The 18,541-nt window shown below is 39.6% G+C and overlaps 1 protein-coding gene across 1 annotated transcript; it reads left to right on the forward strand.

Annotated features, from left to right (window-relative positions):
- Positions 1-1,043: 1,043 nt before the first annotated feature.
- GNPAT (glyceronephosphate O-acyltransferase) lies at positions 1,044-18,270 on the forward strand (the record flags this gene model as incomplete). The annotated part of the gene is made up of 15 exons (XM_010081618.1): positions 1,044-1,294; positions 3,723-3,899; positions 4,759-4,888; positions 7,299-7,426; positions 7,876-7,951; positions 8,554-8,705; positions 8,796-8,926; positions 9,591-9,814; positions 12,235-12,480; positions 13,205-13,284; positions 15,806-15,946; positions 16,834-16,933; positions 17,027-17,120; positions 17,844-17,905; positions 18,227-18,270. Coding segments are annotated over 15 exons (2,036 nt in total), but the record flags the coding sequence as incomplete, so codon positions are not given.
- Between the last annotated feature and the right edge of the window lie 271 nt (positions 18,271-18,541).

Genomic DNA, 18,541 nt, shown 5'->3' on the forward strand with positions numbered 1-18,541 from the left:
CCAGAAAAGGTCACTGTAAGAGCCCCTGAAACAACGTGTTTTGTCCTTTGTTGTCAGACTGGTTCTGCACAGGTTGTATACAGGGAGAGGAGGCAGAATGAAAGGGATGCCTGTGCTACTCTTCAAGTGGTGCTGTAAAGGAAGACATAAGCATTTTTATTTTAGCAACTTCTTCTAATAAATGTGCTTGGTCATAACCAATACTTTGATATTTGTGTTTCACAGAGCCTTGCTCCAGTTGCCTTACTTGTATGGTGGTTATTAGTGCTGTTTTGAAGTTTAGAGAAATACTATTTTGGTTTTGGAGAGACTGAGGGGTCATTCATGCAGACTGGTGTTACAGGAGATAATAGGAGACATCTCCCTCAAGTGCAGGGAACGCCTGCTGACTCAAGGGGAAGAGTTTCGTCACTGAGATTTCTGCAGTGGGGCAGATCCACAATTAGTTCTTGATGTACCGTTTGTCTTCCTGCTTACCGGTGGTGTTGGTTACTAAGAAGCAACTGCTCTCTTCTTACCTACGTGTGCACCATATTGCATTTTGATATTCACGTGTCTGGTAAATGGGTTTTGTTTTGGTTTGTTCCTGCCTGGCTGTGTTTTATGTACCTTATGTCCACGCTTGATGGAAGCCAGCAGGGATTAATTTTTTTTGTGTGCTGATGATAATGTTTGTGGCATTGTCTTCATGCAGCAGGGAAAGTTGGAATCGAAGGTGTTTTAGTTAATACTTACTAATCATGGAGAGGCTGGAGGCAAGGCACTTTAGCTTTCAAAGTTGAAGTGTTCTCTCAGCCTCTTCCTGTTGGACAGGATTAAGTAATGTGGCATAGGGTGATTTTGGGATCTTTGCAGTTGGAAAGTGTTGAGGTTTTTTGTTGGGGTTGGGGTTTGTTTTGTTTTTTCCTTTTTAGTTTCCTTGTATTGGCAGCATTGTTCCAAGCAAGCAACACTTGTTCATGCACTCAGAATGTGAAATGCAGACACTATAGAGAGCTAAAAGAAAACCCCAAGCATTGCATGCCATTATCTTGGTACTGTAGCCAAGCAGACCACTGAATGGCTTGAGACAGTGTCTCATTCTTTATTTGTATGTTCCCAGCAGAAAGAGCTCACGACAAAGAAAAGAGATGAGTTTGAAGATATCTTGGAGGAAAGACGGTTGTCCAGCGACTTGAGATACGCAATGAAATGTTATACTCCTGTGATCTACAAAGGACTGTCACCTTGCAAGCCAAATGATATTAAAAGTGCTGTTCTCCAGTCAGAGCAAGTTCAATATGTTATCAAGCAGGTGAGTCTGGACTCCAAGCTGTAAAATAAAGTAGACTGAACACAGCCAAGCTTTGTGTGGCAGCAGGGACAAAAAGATTATTGCTGACCTTGTCAAACACATTAGCTGTAGCTTGAAAGATTGCCAGTAAATCAGTAACTTGAGAGCTGTACTATTTTGGCAGGAAAAATGAATACTGATTTACCATGGCGTTGCTGCTAAAGCTGTTAGATAGTTCGTTCATGGAACAGTGTTTTGATTTTGCTTCTGCAACACTTCACCATCTAACTTGTCCAATGTGCTTGACCTTTTTTTTAATATATCTCCTCCACTGTCCTTGCCATGGATCAGCATTGTGAAAGACAAACACTCTCCTTCTTGGTAGACATTTTTGTTCTTTGAGGATGTCTTGTAGGAATTTTGTAGGCTAGTGATGTATTTATGAATCACTTATGAATGCTATTTTCCCTAAAATGGCAGTTAAATTTCACAGAGAATTATTTGAATTAGAAACACGGTCTAAGATGTAACCATATTTTTGTTTTAAGATGAAGGGCACCTACTACTTTGTAATGAAGGAAGTATTTTATATACAAACTGGCTTATATTTTACATTGTGTTGGAATGGCTGAAATAAGAGTGTGTGTTAGTTAGCATGGTAACTGTTTTCAGTATGCATGAAAAATAATTCCAGACCAGTAGAAGTGTATAAGATGTTTTGGTTAGTCCTGAATGAATGGCTACTGTGAAATTCTTCTATTTATTTTTTTTAATGGTCAGTGTTACCTATGATATATCAAAACCTGTTACGATGTGACAAACTAAACCATGTCCTATAAAGTAGTCCTGTTGCTATCGTGAATTGCTAAGTGGCATGAAATCCAAAATAATTAACCTTTCAACTCTAGAAACACTACAACATTTACTGAAAGAAAATATTTTACAGAAGATTTGCTAGAAGACATTTGTGTGATGTTTTCTTCTGAAGTGATGCTTTTTTGATGAAAGATTATTTTGATGGATATTTTCCCAGTTAGCATCAAGTGATTGAAGGGGGTTGGCAGTCCTGCTATTGCAACCTAGTTATCGGCTTTGTGCTGGAGATTATTGAAAGTATCTAACTGAGACTATCTTGGGCAATATGCCCAACCGTCTATGATTAGTGTGCCTCCTGAGTGGGCAGAGCTTGTGCAGGCATAGAATTTGTTTGTGTGACAAATTGCTGAGGTTACTATGTTCAGTATGTGAAAGTAAGTGCATTTGATTGTTTTTGTGACTGATCTGGCTTTTTGATTCCTGATTTTTGGGGAGTAAGTGCTTAGCTCTTTAGTGGATGTGCACTTCATTCACACAGGGTCAGCTGTGTGGTAAGCCTTTTACTGGTGAATGAAAACAGTATCTCTTCCCCTAGTGAATAATGAGAATAATTTTTTGGCTTCCTAAGAGAGATTGATTTTCTCAGGCTCAAGTGAAAGCAGTTTTTGGCTTATTTAAGTGGTTAAAATCATCACTCTAGTTACATGTAGAAATACTCAGGATGAAGGTTAATGCATTTATTAAAACACAGTTGAAGCAGTAGATATGATAGTAAGGTGGTATATGGAGGAGATGGATTTTCTCATATGTCACAAAACAAAAATCATAGGTAAGCAGTGCTAGCCTCTAAGCAGAGATGTGCTTTTTTGAAGGCTTTTTCTTCTGCCATTCCTCCTTTTTCCTCCTCCATGTTCAGTTAAGAGGCATCTTCCTCATTTCATAACAGTAAAAGACTAACTTTTCAGTTAAATATTTCTAGATTCAAAGTATCAAATAGGAGGGATGACCATTAGTTAAATCTGTTTTAAGAAACTTCAAAAGGGAATGTGCACAGCAACAGAAAAAAGATCGTTGATATGCGAACTTGGTAGCGACAGTGCTTTGTGTGCATTTCAGCTAGCCATTGCCAAAGTAATACATTACAAAGAAATTCAAGTGTGATAGGGCTGAGGTTGTTCAGCCAAGACTTAAAAGCTAACCCAAATGCGCTTCAGAGATTTATGTTGTGAATAACTCTGCAAACATAGGTTTCACTTTACTAGTCAAAGAAAATTGCACACAGCCTTCTTCAGACCAGTAATATAGGAGATGTTCTTCGAACTTACGTCTCCTCTGAAGATACTACAGGTTAAGACATTAAGATGGTATGTTTGAGAGCGGAAAATTGTTGCACACCCTCCTCCCTGCCATTGACGTCTAAGCTCATGCTTGATTTTGAATGGCTTTAACTTGGCTCTCTCTTGTCAGCTGACACCGAACAGATCCTGTATGATGAGGTTCATGCCTATCACATAAAATAAAACCTTACTATTGCAGTAGTTCTGCCATAATTGTTGTGGCACATAGAATGGTGTGCATGGGCAAGGAGAAGGGAACATCTGACTGCTATTTTGTTTGTCTTGTTTCTCTTTAGTTAGCAAAAGAGATGGGAGAATCTCCTGACATTATTCAAGAAGAAGCCACAGAAATCCTGGATGAGATGGGCCACAGTATGCAATTAGGAGCTGTCAGATTTTTTGCCTTTACTCTGAGCAAAATATTTAAACGGCTTTTCCAGAGAGTTTGTGTGAATGAAGAAGGAATGCAGAGAGTAAGTACTGGTGGGGGGGAAAAAAATTATAATAGTTTCATACCACTCACTTGGACAAAGATTCTAATCTTCGCTCCAAGTAACAAATATGAAAAATACCCTTAAAAAAACACAGACATTGCACTTGTGTTTATTGCTGGATTTCTTAATAAATGAGGCAGAAAGACAGATGAGATGTAAGTATTTTAGAGGCAAACAGTCAGTAGGACTTTTTTGTACATTTTCCAAATGCTTCCTGTGGTAAGCAATACTTGCAGTCATGTGTCAGTGATTTTTTTAGATCAGCCACTGAGAGAGGTTTTCTGTTTTATATTATAATTTAGTAATGCATTTGGCTGAATTGGGGGTGAAAACCTGATGTTATGTGGCTGAGTGGGTTGGCTGTTTTGCAAAACCTTCATACAGCTAAGAGAGGTGAAACACTGTGCACCTGTTGAGGCTGGAGGTGCTTTAGGTTTGCCCCAGTTCCCTGGGGAGCTGCTGTCCCCTTGTTTCATTACAGGATACCGCTGTTCTGGAGGGTGCAGCACATTCGCTGGAAGACAGCAATGTCAGCCCTGGAAGTCCCCACTGGATTTCCCATCCCCCTCAAAAGGGATTTGAATTAGACTATCGTGTAATGAGGTGCCCCCGGCTTTTGAGTCCTGGGATGCTTGTGGAACCACAAGTTGCTAGTCTGGAAATGATTGCTCAAAATTTTCTGTGGTTCCATGCTGAAAAATGTATAGAGTATGTGGACAGAGAAACCGCCTTCAAACAAATCAGCTTCTGTTTGTCTTACGCCCTGTGAAGACCTGTATTTGCAAAAAAAAAAGTCTGCAAATATTTGAACAATACTGTTTGTGCTGGTTTTTTTTAGTTGCAACATGCCATTCAAGAACATCCAGTTGTACTGCTTCCCAGTCACCGAAGCTACATAGACTTTCTGATGCTGTCTTATCTGCTATATACGTATGACTTGGCTTTGCCTGTCATTGCTGCAGGAATAGGCAAGTATGTTATTTTAACAATATTTTCAGGATTCAGAGGATCAGTAGCAAGGGGTGTGGTAGCTGCTGCTAGAAGTACTTGTGTTTAACTTCTGTTCCAAATGCTTTTTTTTGCCTGGGAACAGGTGAAAACTTGTCAAAGAGCTACTGTATATGCAGAACCTTTTGTTATACTTTATGCAGTGGGAAGTACAGTCAGAATAGCCATTTATTGAAGTGTCAGTCACCTCCCAGTAGGTGATGGAACTGATTCCCTTGAAGCATTGACAGAACTCCATTATGTGCAGTGCTGAGAGCAGAGCTGGCTGGACAACAAAATTTCACATCAGAGGACAAATTGTCAAGATTTTGGACATACTTAGTTTGAAAGCAGATGAAGCCAATTTTATTTGTGGGAAACAGTTCTTGAAGACTTTAACAGTAAATATCTTCTGAGTTAATGTGCTTTTTGAAAATCCTGTCTCTGGTGGCATTTAACTGAGAAATGTGATCTTGGAAGTCTTGGGTATCAGCCAGGTCTTCTAAGCCAGGCAGGCAACAACCTCAGATCTTCTGCAGCACTGTGTGCACACAGGCAAGCTAGAAAAGATTTGAGAGCCTACTACTCTACTGTAGTCTGCTTTTCCAGTGGAAACTTTAGGAAGACCAGTAGAAAATCATCAGAATCCAGGACAATATGCTTGGTAGGGAATATGAGATTCTGATGGTCTCTGAGTTAGTGGTATCCTGCCTCTGAGTGATGCAGATTAGCTTCTGGGGAATCCAGAAGTTGATGTCTCGTAGCTACCTTGATCAAAGTGTTGCAGCTGCTTACCTGTCACGTATTGTTGAGAATCTGCTCACATGCTGTCGTAGGTATCTGTGTAGTCGTTTACTGACTTTTGGATTAGAGCCTTTTTGAGTTTTGGGCCTCAAAACAGTATCTGAAGATACTATTAGTTTAGCTCAGAGGGATTTTTTTTTTAGTGATTAACATTTTTTTTAAGTGCTTTGGTTATTTTGGGGTCAAAGTTCTCCAGAATTAGAGACTTGCAGCTTGATTGTACTGCTGCACATGTGTGTTCTTTTAAATTCCTCTGGACAAAACACAGCTCTCTATGGTTGTAGCTGTATTTACTGCATATTGTGTTAGAGGTTCACTAGGTGTGGTGTACAAACTCATTCTTAAAGTGGTACTTGTGCTGAGCAGAGGGATGCTCTCCTGGTATAGGTTGTAAGTGCCTCTGCTTTGTTAGTTATCCCATGGCTTCAGGTGGCACATGGATGGATTTATGGGGATTATCTAAGGGGAGGTTAACAGTTGCCAGTGATAGCATAGTACATGCTCTGGGCATTAGTGGGAATCTGGCTGGTACTGGGATAGTGTTTCTGACTCATATCTTGGGAGAAAGTCAGATGAGAGGCATAGAGCTGGTGAGGTGGTGTGGGCTTGAGGTATGTGAAAGGATGTGTTTCAGTGCTGGTTTGCGGGATGGGAGTGTGTGGTGGGGAGAGGCGTTGAGCATGCAGCCAGCATCCTGATCAGGGGGTTGAGTACGTGTCAGAGGGTAGAAGCAAGGGATGGAGCCTGTGTTGTGCTGAGGGAGGGTAGTAAGGTAAGGGAAAAAGATGACCTCTGACAGCTGCTCTTGCTGCCCAGGGTCTTGTAGCTAATTTCCTTTTGTCTATTTTTTTTTTCTGTATGTGTACCTGTCTATTTATCTCACATACACGTGTGTGTGACATACTGTATGACATCTTCAAGACAGTCATTGACAGTGTTGCAGCTGGAAATGGGAATTTATTTTGCTGAGTGAATATCTGTTCTCAAGTGTTTCGTGGATCGAGGTGATAAGGAGATTGAAGTGACACGTGGCCAGTTGCTGTGTAGGCTCATTTTGAATGCTTCCCTAAAGAATTGGTTAATGTTAAGTGTTTCCTGGTTTTGACAAGTTAAGCGTGATTGCTTAAAACTAGAAAGCTGTAAAAAATTTTGGCTGGTTTGGTGTACCCCTCTCGAAGTGATGAGTTAGGATCATAAACGGTATAATACAGTGTCATGGGTCAGTTAATTTCTGTATCTTCTGGGATACATTCAATGGTAACTGATCTTTCTGAAGATGAGTGAGACAGTGTACTTCAAAAACTTAGTCTTTATTATGGCTGAAATTTGGCCACCTGAATTATGAGAATAAATTACTCTAAGTGAATGCTGCTTACCAAAAAAAAAAAAAAATGGAAAGCATATACCATTCATGTCTACATGTGTCTTGCTAGACAATCTGAAAGCAGATAGAGTAGAATCCTTGAAAGAGGTCGTCTTTATTCTGGTAATTGAAACAGTGTATTAGAGAAGGTGGTTCTGCTGGCTGATATTAATCAATAATTTGTGTGTGTATGTGGTTTTGGTTTTTGTTTGATTGTTTTTCAGATTTCCTAGGAATGAAGATAGTTGGTGAGCTGTTACGAAGGGGAGGTGCCTTTTTTATGCGACGTTCCTTTGGTGGGAACAGACTCTACTGGGCAGTGTTTGCTGAATATGTAAAAACCATGTTAAGGGTAAATAAATTACTGAATTCTCAAAACCTATGCATAAGAAATACTCTGGAATACATGAAATATGCACAACGTTATAGCTATGCGATTTAAACTCTTCACTGTGATCTGATTAAATGCGCTTTACCTCAGAATTGCTGTAGGTGGAGAGCATGCATGCACTCTGTTGTTGTAGTTCAGCAGTAGCTGGTAGACAAATTGCTGCTTATTAGTTGCTTTGGATTGTGTGCCTGCATCTCATGACAGAAACAATATTTTTGTTAATTTACCTATATGGTGTGGCAAATAGAATTAATTAATATATGCTTAGAGATGGCTGAAGTTACACATGCATGGCTTCCATTAATAAAAAATGTATATTTTAAATACTTAAAACTATTTGTGGGCGGTAAAGAAGAAATGTTTTTACTTTTCTGACCAGCTTTTTTTGTATGTTTGTTTTACTTCTGAAGAGCGGCTATGCCCCAGTTGAATTTTTTCTTGAAGGGACTAGAAGCCGCACTGCCAAGACTCTGACACCAAAGTTTGGTAGGTTTGTTGAAAACCTGGAACCTTTTATGATTATTAGTGTTTTCATTAGTGGCTGTGTGCTTTGTGTGTTCTTCAGATAGGAAGGGATGTTGAAGTGCTGGGAAATTGGTGAGGTCTGTCAGAGTAGTGGAAAACACTGTGGTTGGAGTTCCAAGGCCATACGAAGAACGGCGATACACGTCTCTTGCACTCTACTGCATTCTCTGCGTTTTCCCCATTGTGTACTTAAATCTATAACTCTTCCCTGTTTCTTTCTAGAAAATAGGCATCCCCTGACCAGCTAACAAATATTGTAAGCTAACTGTAAAAGTAATGGGGATTCTTCAGAAGGAAAATGCTGTGTGAGCACAGAGCAGTGCTGCTGAAAAGAGCACAAATAGTTGTCCAAATGCATTTCTTACACTTACCTTCTGTTTTACAGCTTGAGCAATGTCTTGTGCTTCTGCTTGCTTGAAGAGACAACAAGCACAGTGTACATATATTAGCAGTTTCTAAAATTTGAAGATATCTTTTTTTAAAGTTAAATTGCCATTGCTTTTCCCTCCTTGAAGAAAAGTGATTCACTTTCTTTTTTCTTTCTTTCTTTCTCCAATTTGCAGGTCTTCTTAACATTGTGATGGAACCATTTTTCAAACGTGAAGTCTTTGACACATACCTTGTTCCCATCAGCATCAGTTATGAGAGAATATTAGAAGAATCTCTGTATGCATATGAGCTCCTAGGTGTCCCAAAGCCCAAAGAATCTACATCTGTATGTAAATTCCTTAAGAACAGAACATAGATGGATGTATGCACACCCTGTAGCATCTAAATTTGCTTTTTGCTCTTCCTGTTTTCTTAGGGGTTGTTAAAAGCCAGAAGAATCCTCAGTGACAATTTTGGTAGCATACACATCTATGTTGGCCAGCCGGTATCACTTAGAACCTTGGCATCTGGGAGAATCACTCGGTCCCCATACAATTTGGTCCCCAGGTACCACATCTTTCCATGGTTTATACACAAGAAAAACATTTTTTTTTTTAGTCCTCGTCTATGTAAAATAATTAAGATGTTCTCTTGTACTTTGTTTTCAACTTCTCTCACCTCCCCTCCATCTGACTATTTAGACCGTTGAGCTTGTTTTGTCTGAGCAGAGGCTTGTGATTGGGTGTTAATGAAGCAGGCTGTTACTTGCGTAGCTTTGTACTGTGTCAAGAAGATGTCATTTTAAAAGTTAGTGGTGATGCATGAGCCAGGCAAAGCTCTCTTCTGCCACTTAAAAATTCCGCCTTTCTCTCCCTTCTTGCTTTACTACTGCAAACTGTTGTGTGACCACATGCCAGGGAGCTGTAGGTATGACTGGATTGAGTGGCTTTTGCGATTTGTTATACTGAACATAACACTTTTGAATTTTTTTTTTAAGATCGCGAGAGTACAGCATCAGTACAGAGTTCTGTGTTTCAAATACTGTTGTGTAGCTACTGATGTTTTACTCTGTACTTCTGTTCTACATAGCACATAGATAGAATCACCCTCCAGATGTTAGGTACTGTAAAGTAGTTAGGGATCTGTGACTAATACAGAAGAGATAAGGAAGGGTGTGACTTATATTCCAGGTTCTGGAGCTCTTTACCTTGGCCTTCATTGTTCTTTTCAGGCATCTTCCCCAAAAGCCATCTGAGGATATCCAAGAATTTGTCAGTGATGTCGCTTATAAAATGGAACTCCTGCAAATAGAAAACATGGTTTTGAGCCCATGGGTGCTAGCTGCTGCTGTCCTGCTCCAGAATTTGCCAGCCATGGATTTTGAACTTCTAGTAGAAAAGACCGTGTGGCTTAAAGGCTTAACCCAGACTTTTGGAGGATTCATCGAATGGCCTGGTATGCAGAGAAAGTGTTATTTCTAATCCTTTTGTTGCTCATGAAGGATAAATTGTATTTCAGTGGAAGCAGTGTCTGGTGACAACTTTACAGAATGTTTTTCTCAGAGTTGTAAGTGTATTTTGGGATATGCTAAAAATGATGCTAAAACCTGGTAAGTTTTGGCTTACTCTTTAGAAGATACTACTTTGAAAAACAGTTACATGGAGGCAGAACAAAGATTTTACTGTTATTTCCTGAAGTGTGGAATGAGGGGGAGATTATAAGGTGCTTGTGTTAAGAGTACTGAGATTTGCCTAGTGTCTATCTTTCTGAACCCTGTGTAAGTCACAGGCCATTACCTGCTCTGCAACAGCTGAACTTGGTGTGATGCTATGCTTGTTGCTTGATTCTGACTAGAGTTTAAGTTGTTACTGTGGCAAAGAACTAGTGGAAACAAAACTATAATTTGTCTATTTATTTTTAAGTTTCACTTTATACCCAGAAACATGATGGCTTTTGGGGAGGAGGCTTCTTTGGTGTTTTTATTTATATATGCATATGCACACATGCTCTTTTATTTTATATATGTATATATGTATATATATATATTTTGGCTGCTGAAAGGTTGATTCCCCTTCCAAACTTTCTGAACAATTTTTTTAAACTTGGCTCTGTGACCAACGTGACCCAGGTAGTTAATTTTAGAACCTCGGGACATAAGTGATAAAGCCAGCAAATAAAAATAATCTGTAATGCAAATAGATATACCCTTTCACTCTAGGTAGACTTAAACTATGGATCTTTGCTGTTGTAGTCATGTGTATAATCAAAGATCCCTTTCAGTACTTCAATAAAGAAATACGAGCAGGCTACACTTGTAACAGGATTCTGTTATTTCTGGAAGAAAACCACTTCTCCTTTCAGGGATCTGCACTGCAGTGAATGGTGTGCAAGGTCAGTTCCTGCCAGACTGGTAAAAGGAAGAATTTCATGGCCATATTTAAACTTCATTTAGAATCCTACTGCATTGTAAACTGAAGAACGTAACACATTCGTGTTTGGTTTTTAAATTTTGTTTATTTTCTCCGCAACAATTAATAAGCTTTTGCTTTAGTAGAGTTGCAGTGTAGTCAGGGAGTGGGAAATGGGCACCATAATGAAATAGAGGAATGACAACAGAGCAGATCTTGTTGGAGTGTGCTGGCCATGCTCTAGGCATCAGCTGCATAGAAACAGGGTTTGTTGTTTTGGTTTGGATTGTCAATAATTTGAAAGAATAAATATATTTTAAAAGCTAATTTGATGACGTTGACAAGTCAGCAACTGTATATACCCTGTTTCTCCTTTTGTCATGCTGGTTGGTTGTTACAGGCAAAACGTTTGCTTAGGTATTAGAAATTTTGTATTAAAAACAGGAACTGCAAAATTAGCTGCTCACGCTTCTGCTTATTGCATTGGGAAACTTGGGAGCTTTAGCAAAACTGGAACAAAGTGGGCTGAAAGAGCAAATAATATGCAAGGACATTCCATGTGAAATCTATGCTAAGGGAAAACTTTTTTTTTTTCTGTCAGGGGCTATATTGATATGATATGATTGCGGTGCTGTGAACATACAAAGTGTATTTTAGTGTTCAGTAGGAAGTTTTTATTGCTTCTTTCCTTGCTTGCCAAAGAGTTCACATTTGACGCAGGGAATGTTTCAATAGTGTTTGAAGTGTAAGGTACTCTGAAAAGCTGAGTGTACTTTCAATACTTGATGCTGCTCTTTATCTGAGTAAACTTCATGGTGTGTCACACTGACAAAAAAGCTTGACCAAAGCCCACAGGTTTATGAAACTCCTGCCTGCCTTTGAAGAACTTTCTTGTTTTACAAAACAAACCCACACACTTCTTTGCTGTAGGCATTTACAGAAACAAGAAGAGATTTGGGTTTAAGTATAGTCTGGTTTCTCTTTGAGCAGGTATATCATGTAACAATACTGATGTTAGGACTTCTTTAAACTTAATTTGGGATGAAGCCTTCGTTGTATGTGAGAGTTGAGGAAAAACACTATAGACTTCTGCATTTGATGCAAAACTGTAGTGTCAGAAATGCCGAAGCAGAAGTATGATCTCTGTTTCCTTACTGATGAACGTATCCATCAAACGGTTCTATCCTCTTGTATTTGGAGGCTCAGAATACTTGTTCCAGAAACAAAGGAAGTATTTGTCATTGTTAGTAAGTGGAAGAATTTAAAGTGCTTTAATTATAGAAATGTCTGAAATTTGTTCTCTATATCGGATACTGTACCTAGGCTGCCAGTTCCTGCTGTGGGTTATTTTAGAACATAGCTCTAACTGAATGTTTGGTCTTCAGTGATAAAAAATGAAATACTGGTGCATTTTAGGCTGTTTCAATAGAGTTATGTTCCCTTTTGCATCTTCCTTTTTCCTGCTAGATAACCTGTGTGCCAAAAAAGCAGTTGTGTCTGGCCTCACCCTGCATTCCAACGTTGCTCGCCTCGTCGATGGGCACGTGGTCCTTAATGACAAAGGAGTGGAAGATGGTGCCATAGGGGAAATTGTCTTTAAGCGTGCTTTGACCATCCTCATGTGTGCCACCTACAGAAACCAGCTGCTGAACGTGTTTGTGCGTCCATCTCTGGTGGCAGTTGCCTTGCAGATGACACGCAGCTTCAGGAAAGGTATGTTTGAGTAGCTCAGAGAGCCTGCTGGCTCTGCTCCTGGTGCTCTCAGCTGTGAGAGGAGCACGAGGTTCCTGTGGCTGCTGCTGGGAGCTGCCCCAGAACGTTACACTCTGGATAATGTCCCATGGCCTAAGACAGATGTGTTGGGAGGGGACAGGTATTTTGCTTGCATTTTTTTGTTTGTTTACCCTTTGATACTTTTGATACTTTGATACTTTTGATATATTCTGATGAGAGGGCAGGGTTAAGATGAACTGATCCCAGTTCCTAAGTGTCTTATTTTGTTGGCATTTATCGGATCAGCTTTTGAGGTTACCAGTTACGCACAACTCACACTTGCATGCAGTGCAGCCAGTTCTTAGTCTTTCTTCTCTTCCCACTACTGTTTTTGAAGTATTTAGGTGTTTGCCAATATTTGGCTCTTAAGAAACTTTTCAGAATACATACCTTAGTTTTGTGCAGCATCTGATTATGTGGTATTTAATGCATGTTCTGAGAAGCTACAACCCCCTGCTCTTTCCTTTTCATAACAATTGAATCAAGTGCTTTGAGTACTTGCTATTTTGTTGTGGTGGTTTTTGCTGCATATGTATGTATGCTTTTAATGTCAAGTCCAGATTGTATTTGAATCTCTCTAAAATAAGGAGTAAATGGTTTTTCACCTGCATGTTTTAAATTATGTTTTTAAACAATAGTACTTTACAATTTTTTCTTTTTTTAGAGGAAGTCTATAGCTGCTTCAGCTTCTTGAGAGATGTTTTTTCTGATGAGTTCATCTTCTTTCCTGGCATTTCATTGAAGGTAAAAACATCCTTTATACAAAAATACTGATAGTCAGTAACACAGCCAACTAAAATAGCATCTGATTTCAGGGCTCTGCCAAACAAGTGCTTTGTGATAAATACCTATAGTGATACCAACTTGATCTGTAAGTAAGTGGGAGGAAGAACTTAAAAGGGAGTCAGAGCAGAGATAGTCATTGGGTTAGTTGCAAAGCATTGTCTGAATCCACAAGGTTGCATGTGCAATCTTTTTTTTTTTTTTTCCTCCAGTAAAAAACTAAAAACCGTGAAACTGCCCAATTCTGAACTATTAAAATGAACTATATCAGAAGTTTGGCTTTTTTGCATAAAGCTACCTGTCTTGCAGCACGGATATAAAAACATGTGTGAAGTGCTCTTTTAAATGAAGTGTAAATACTGTCCTGTTCGTCTGCAGTTATGAAAGAGACCTTAGACTGTGAAGAAAAAAGTGTTGACATAGATTTAATTGAATTCTGTTACAGAGTGGGTATGTTCTGGCAGCACAGAAACAAAACAGGAATTCTCATAGAGGGTGCACCAGAATATTTTTTCCTAAAAGCTCTTGCAGCTTATGTAGCAGTGGGGTGCTGCTACTCTTTCAGAAAGTTAAACTATAGGTATTATACCAATTAATGATCAACCATTGTATGTCTTTGTTATCTTTGGCAAACAGAGTATGCAATTCTCAATTTAGGCACCTATTGTCCTCTGGGTGATTGTACTCCTCCTAGTGCAGCTGTGATCAATTGTTCTGTGTGGCTCCATGTGTGAGGTCTGTGATGGCAGGGCTACCAGGAGACTGTGCCAACACCCAGTGCCTCATCTGTTAAAGTACACCTCTGTCCCCATCTCTCCTTGACTGCATAGTATTTACAGTATCTGCTCTCTAGTGTTCATACAACGGCTGATGTTCCTCTTAAACCTTGAACTTTGGAGGTTTCAATGGTCCTGTGCATGAGTAAACTTTTTTTTTATATTTTGATGGTTCGTGGTGGAGCCCTTTTAGTTTTGTATTACTAGCATTTATGTCGTGTAGATTCAGATAGTAGTACATTGTGAGCACTGTAAGGGAAGCTATCGTAAAGCCTGATTTAAACTTCTGCAGACAAAATCTTCTACAGAGTTGAGGCAATACAGCCTGTGAAGGTCTTTGAAGCCAGAACTTTCCTAATGGAGTGTGTCACTCATAGAGTCTTACGGAAGCTTTAGGTGCATCCTGTTTGCTTGAAAGAGCTTCCCCTCATTTCACCCCCTGCCCCATAGAGCCATTACTTGGACAAAGCCAGGGTTGGTGTGTACTGCCTTATTACGGGGCTCAGTATGTCTGCACGCTCTCCCAGCACAGCTGGACAAAGGCCAGCTGTGAAAACTGCAGGCAGCGCTTTGCTCTCTGCAGGACTTGCTGTGTCGGTTTGTACACACCTGCTGGGTCAGGGCTGGCTCTAGTCCCGCCAGCTTGAAATGCAGGTGAACACAAGTTTATTGGTTAAAAAAATTGGTTCAATGTCATACCCAATATAAACCGGTAAGTCTAAGTGTGGTTTTTAGTTGGATTTAAAAGTGATTGTGATTTTTATCAATGCTTACACCAGATATCTGATGATGATATTTGTGATCTTTCCTGTGTAAGAAAAAAGAGATAAGAATAATTCTCATAAGAATGTTCAAGAGTTGCAACTATACTAAAATCTCTGAGATAAAGGAGAATTGGGCCTTTTTTAAGGCTTGTTGGCACCATTGCTGATCTGAAGTTACATTTAGTTTTCATTGTTACCAATTGTTGGCTCTTGCAGCTTTTTTTTAGGTACCAAAAGCAAGCAGGGAGCCAGGAAGGTGACTGGCTATGACTGATTTTAGTGGAGTCAAATGAAAGACTTGCTATAACATTAAGGGATCTCTTAGCAACCCTCCCCTCTAGTTGTCCATGTGTCTGTCATGTCTGTGTCCCATCCTCTCATGTCCCCTGTGTGTGTGTCTCCTGTGTCCTCTCCCCCTAACACTGGTATTGGCAGTGAAATGGTTTTGTCAGTGACATTTCTGTAATTTGTAACTTTTGGCCATTGTGTTGCCTCTTTGTAGAGGGCAGGTCAGTGAACTATGTTATCATTTATTACAAACTATGTTATAATTTATTGCAAACAGTGCACGTGTGATAAAGGCAAACCCTGACATAAAAAACAAACAAACAAGACCCCCCACCCTAAACCAGACAGCCTGACCCTATTCTGACAAAATCCTGAGGGCGCCCAGGCTGGCTGGTACAGTAGCAGCCACAGCCACTTTCTTTGCTCCCAGGCCTCTTGTGCACGGAGGTACTGTGGTGTGTAAGAACACGTTCCCACCGCCTTTTTATAAGGGTATTTCTGGTACATAGGAAAATTTTGGTTCAAGTCACTTGAGAACTGAGTTCAGAAGTGGAAGTGGTGTCCTGTTGTGTGTTTTTTGCTGATGATTTTGTGGGAAAAGGTAATTGTGCTTACTGTAGATGTTAACATTTCAGTTACATTTCTCTCTCCCAGGATTTTGAGGAAGGATGTTTTCTACTCACAAAATGTGATGCCATTCAAACAACTCAACAGGAGATCTACCCTACTGACAAAGGAAGTGTTACAGTATCTTTCTTGTCAGCTATGTTCAGACCTTTTGTGGAAGGTTATCAGGTATGTTGTTCTTTGGAAAATTATCTTTTTTTTCTCCTGTGCTTTGTAAGGAAATTAGAAGAGCTGTGCTACTTCTGCAGTGTAGTGACTGTTTTCATGGCTGGGGAGTGCAAGAGTTGAGAAATAGCAGTAACAAGTACCTTAAACACGCTTCCCCTGGTTTCAGCTTTTGGCTCAGACTTTTCCAGCTGACCAAAGCAGTAACTACCTTGTAATGTGATGGCCTGTTGGGGGTTTACAAGCTTCATGGGGAGCATGCTGCTACCAGGTTCATTGGTCTTATGAGGAGGTCTTGTTTAATTCATTTGGTGTGGGCTGTCCTGCCAGGTGTAGAAATATGTTTGCATATGTCTGATAGCTTTTTTTGGGAGTCATTAATTCCATCCCTATCTCTAAATTCTTTGGTTTGCCAAGGTTTTAGTAAGACAAAACACTTATGTTCCTGTAAGAAGCAATGTATACAAAAATAGGAGGCTAAAATCTCGGGTATGTCAGCACAGCATTGGTGGGAATGTAGGTGTTTGAATGTAATAGATGAGGGCACTGTTAATGATCTGGTGTATGACTTAGGCTGAACTGTACTGATTTCCCCAATTTTTCCCATCTGTAAAACAGATACTGCTTTAAAAAATTACACTGTTTTGGATTGTGAGAACAGGAGTGTTAAATTGATGTCTAAGGTAATGATTATAGTAATATTGAATCTTATTTTAATATTGGGATTCTCATGCCTGTTAAACAGTAAAAAATATTTCAGATGCTCTCTGTAATGATACCTTTTGAGTTCCTCTCTGGCACTTTTCAAAGTGTAACAATGTCACTGGTCTGTAATTAATAACAAATTGAAAATCAAAAGGAAAGAAGTGCTAATATTTTTTTAATGTTAGTTAATTTTCAGATACCTCTCAACAGAAACAAAAGAAGCCTTTACCGAGAAGCAGTTTATACCTGGAGTCCGCAACTTTATTTTTCAACTTCTTGAGAAAGGTATGTACAGCCGTTAAACAATATGATTTTACAAGTGTAGCCTGTTAATGGACAGCAGTACAACTTTTAATTGTGTTTCTGCTTTCTCTGTAGGGAATACGCAGTGTTATGAAGCTCTGTCTTCTGACATGCAGAAAAATGCCTTAGCAGCTCTTGTGCAGCTTGATGCAGTGAAGAAGAAGAAAGTGTAAGTAACACTGGCTTTTTGGTCTTACTGGTAACTCTTAATGACTGAGCTGTTAGTATTAAGCAGAACAGCAGAACCTCGACTGCCTGAGCACCAGTCAACCGGTTGATTGGTTTAATTTGAGTTGTGGTGAAGACCCCGGTAATTCGTTCCTGTACGTGTTGTAGAAGCAGAGTGGCACGCCCCAAAGTGAAAACGCTCCTGTGGGACCCAGCTTCTTCTGAGTCCATTTACCATTTAATTTTCAGAGTTTCTTCCAAGCCTTTGATAAGCAGATAGAACAGTCCTTATTTTTAACGAGTCCCCACATTGTCTTGAGTGTTTCACAGAATGTAGTTGGCAGCTGATGACCCTGAGGTATTTTCTTCTGTGTCTGTTCAGGAAATTAACTGGTTACGGATTGTAGCGCTTCAGTTTCAGAGAGATAGTGTTGAAAATAATACAGTTGAAAACGAACAAATATTCTCTTCTTGCAGTTGTCCCAAATAAAAATCAAGAGAAGGGAGAGAGGGACTGTGAACAAGGGGAAGGATAAAGAAACCATAACTATCCTTGAGCAAAATCTGCTTCAAAGTCTTCTGTGCCCTTAAAATTGATCTGTATGCTGGTAGGATGAAAAATATAGTGAAATTATGAAAACGTTTAATTTAGATTGTTTGTATAGAAGAATAAGAATAAGAAATATTAATTTAAGAAACAAGGTTTTTTTCCTTTTAACTGTAGGTCCAATGGATTCACTTACAGTGTAAATCAAGAGGCTGTTAATAAAATCCTGGACATGTTTCGTAAGTGCTTTGAGTGATCTCTAATTTATTTTGAAGAGGGCTTCTCAAGTTAGAAATCAATTTGGACAATGAATATGCATTCAACATAGTGCTTTTTTTCCTAATAGTTCCTCAGATTTATCTGTATTAAAATCCCAATGATATTTTTTACAATACTTTTGCCTGTGTCATTGACTGCAGCTTTGAATCTCTCTACATTTGAAATACTGTGCAACCCAATGACCAAGGAAGAATGAAGCAAAAACTATTTAATGGAGTAGTATTTACAGCATTTTGATACTGCAATAAGTGTTGTGTTTTTTGTTTTTTTTTTTTCCCTAGAAGCTAGGATACCTGTACAGAAACCCGTGGCTGCACGACTCTGAGTGGTTGCTGATGCTGTGACTGGATGTAAGCACCTGCTGAGAACACTGACTGCCCCCCAGCCGGAGCGGGGACCGGAGCAGGGCACGTTCCCTTCCTGCCCGGCAGCCTCCGAGCGTGAGGGAGGCAGCGGGGAGTGTTCTCCAGCAGGACCGCTCACCATGACCGCTTGTTACCACCGAGGGTTCGAGTTGTATTTGTATCCTCACTGTGTTTTGTTTTCTTTTTTTTAAAAAGAGATTAAACATTGTCTTTTTTTCTTTGATAAATATT

The sequence above is a fragment of the Pterocles gutturalis genome, unplaced genomic scaffold, assembly GCF_000699245.1.
Source record: "Pterocles gutturalis isolate BGI_N339 unplaced genomic scaffold, ASM69924v1 scaffold37819, whole genome shotgun sequence".
Classification (NCBI taxonomy): domain Eukaryota; kingdom Metazoa; phylum Chordata; class Aves; order Pterocliformes; family Pteroclidae; genus Pterocles; species Pterocles gutturalis.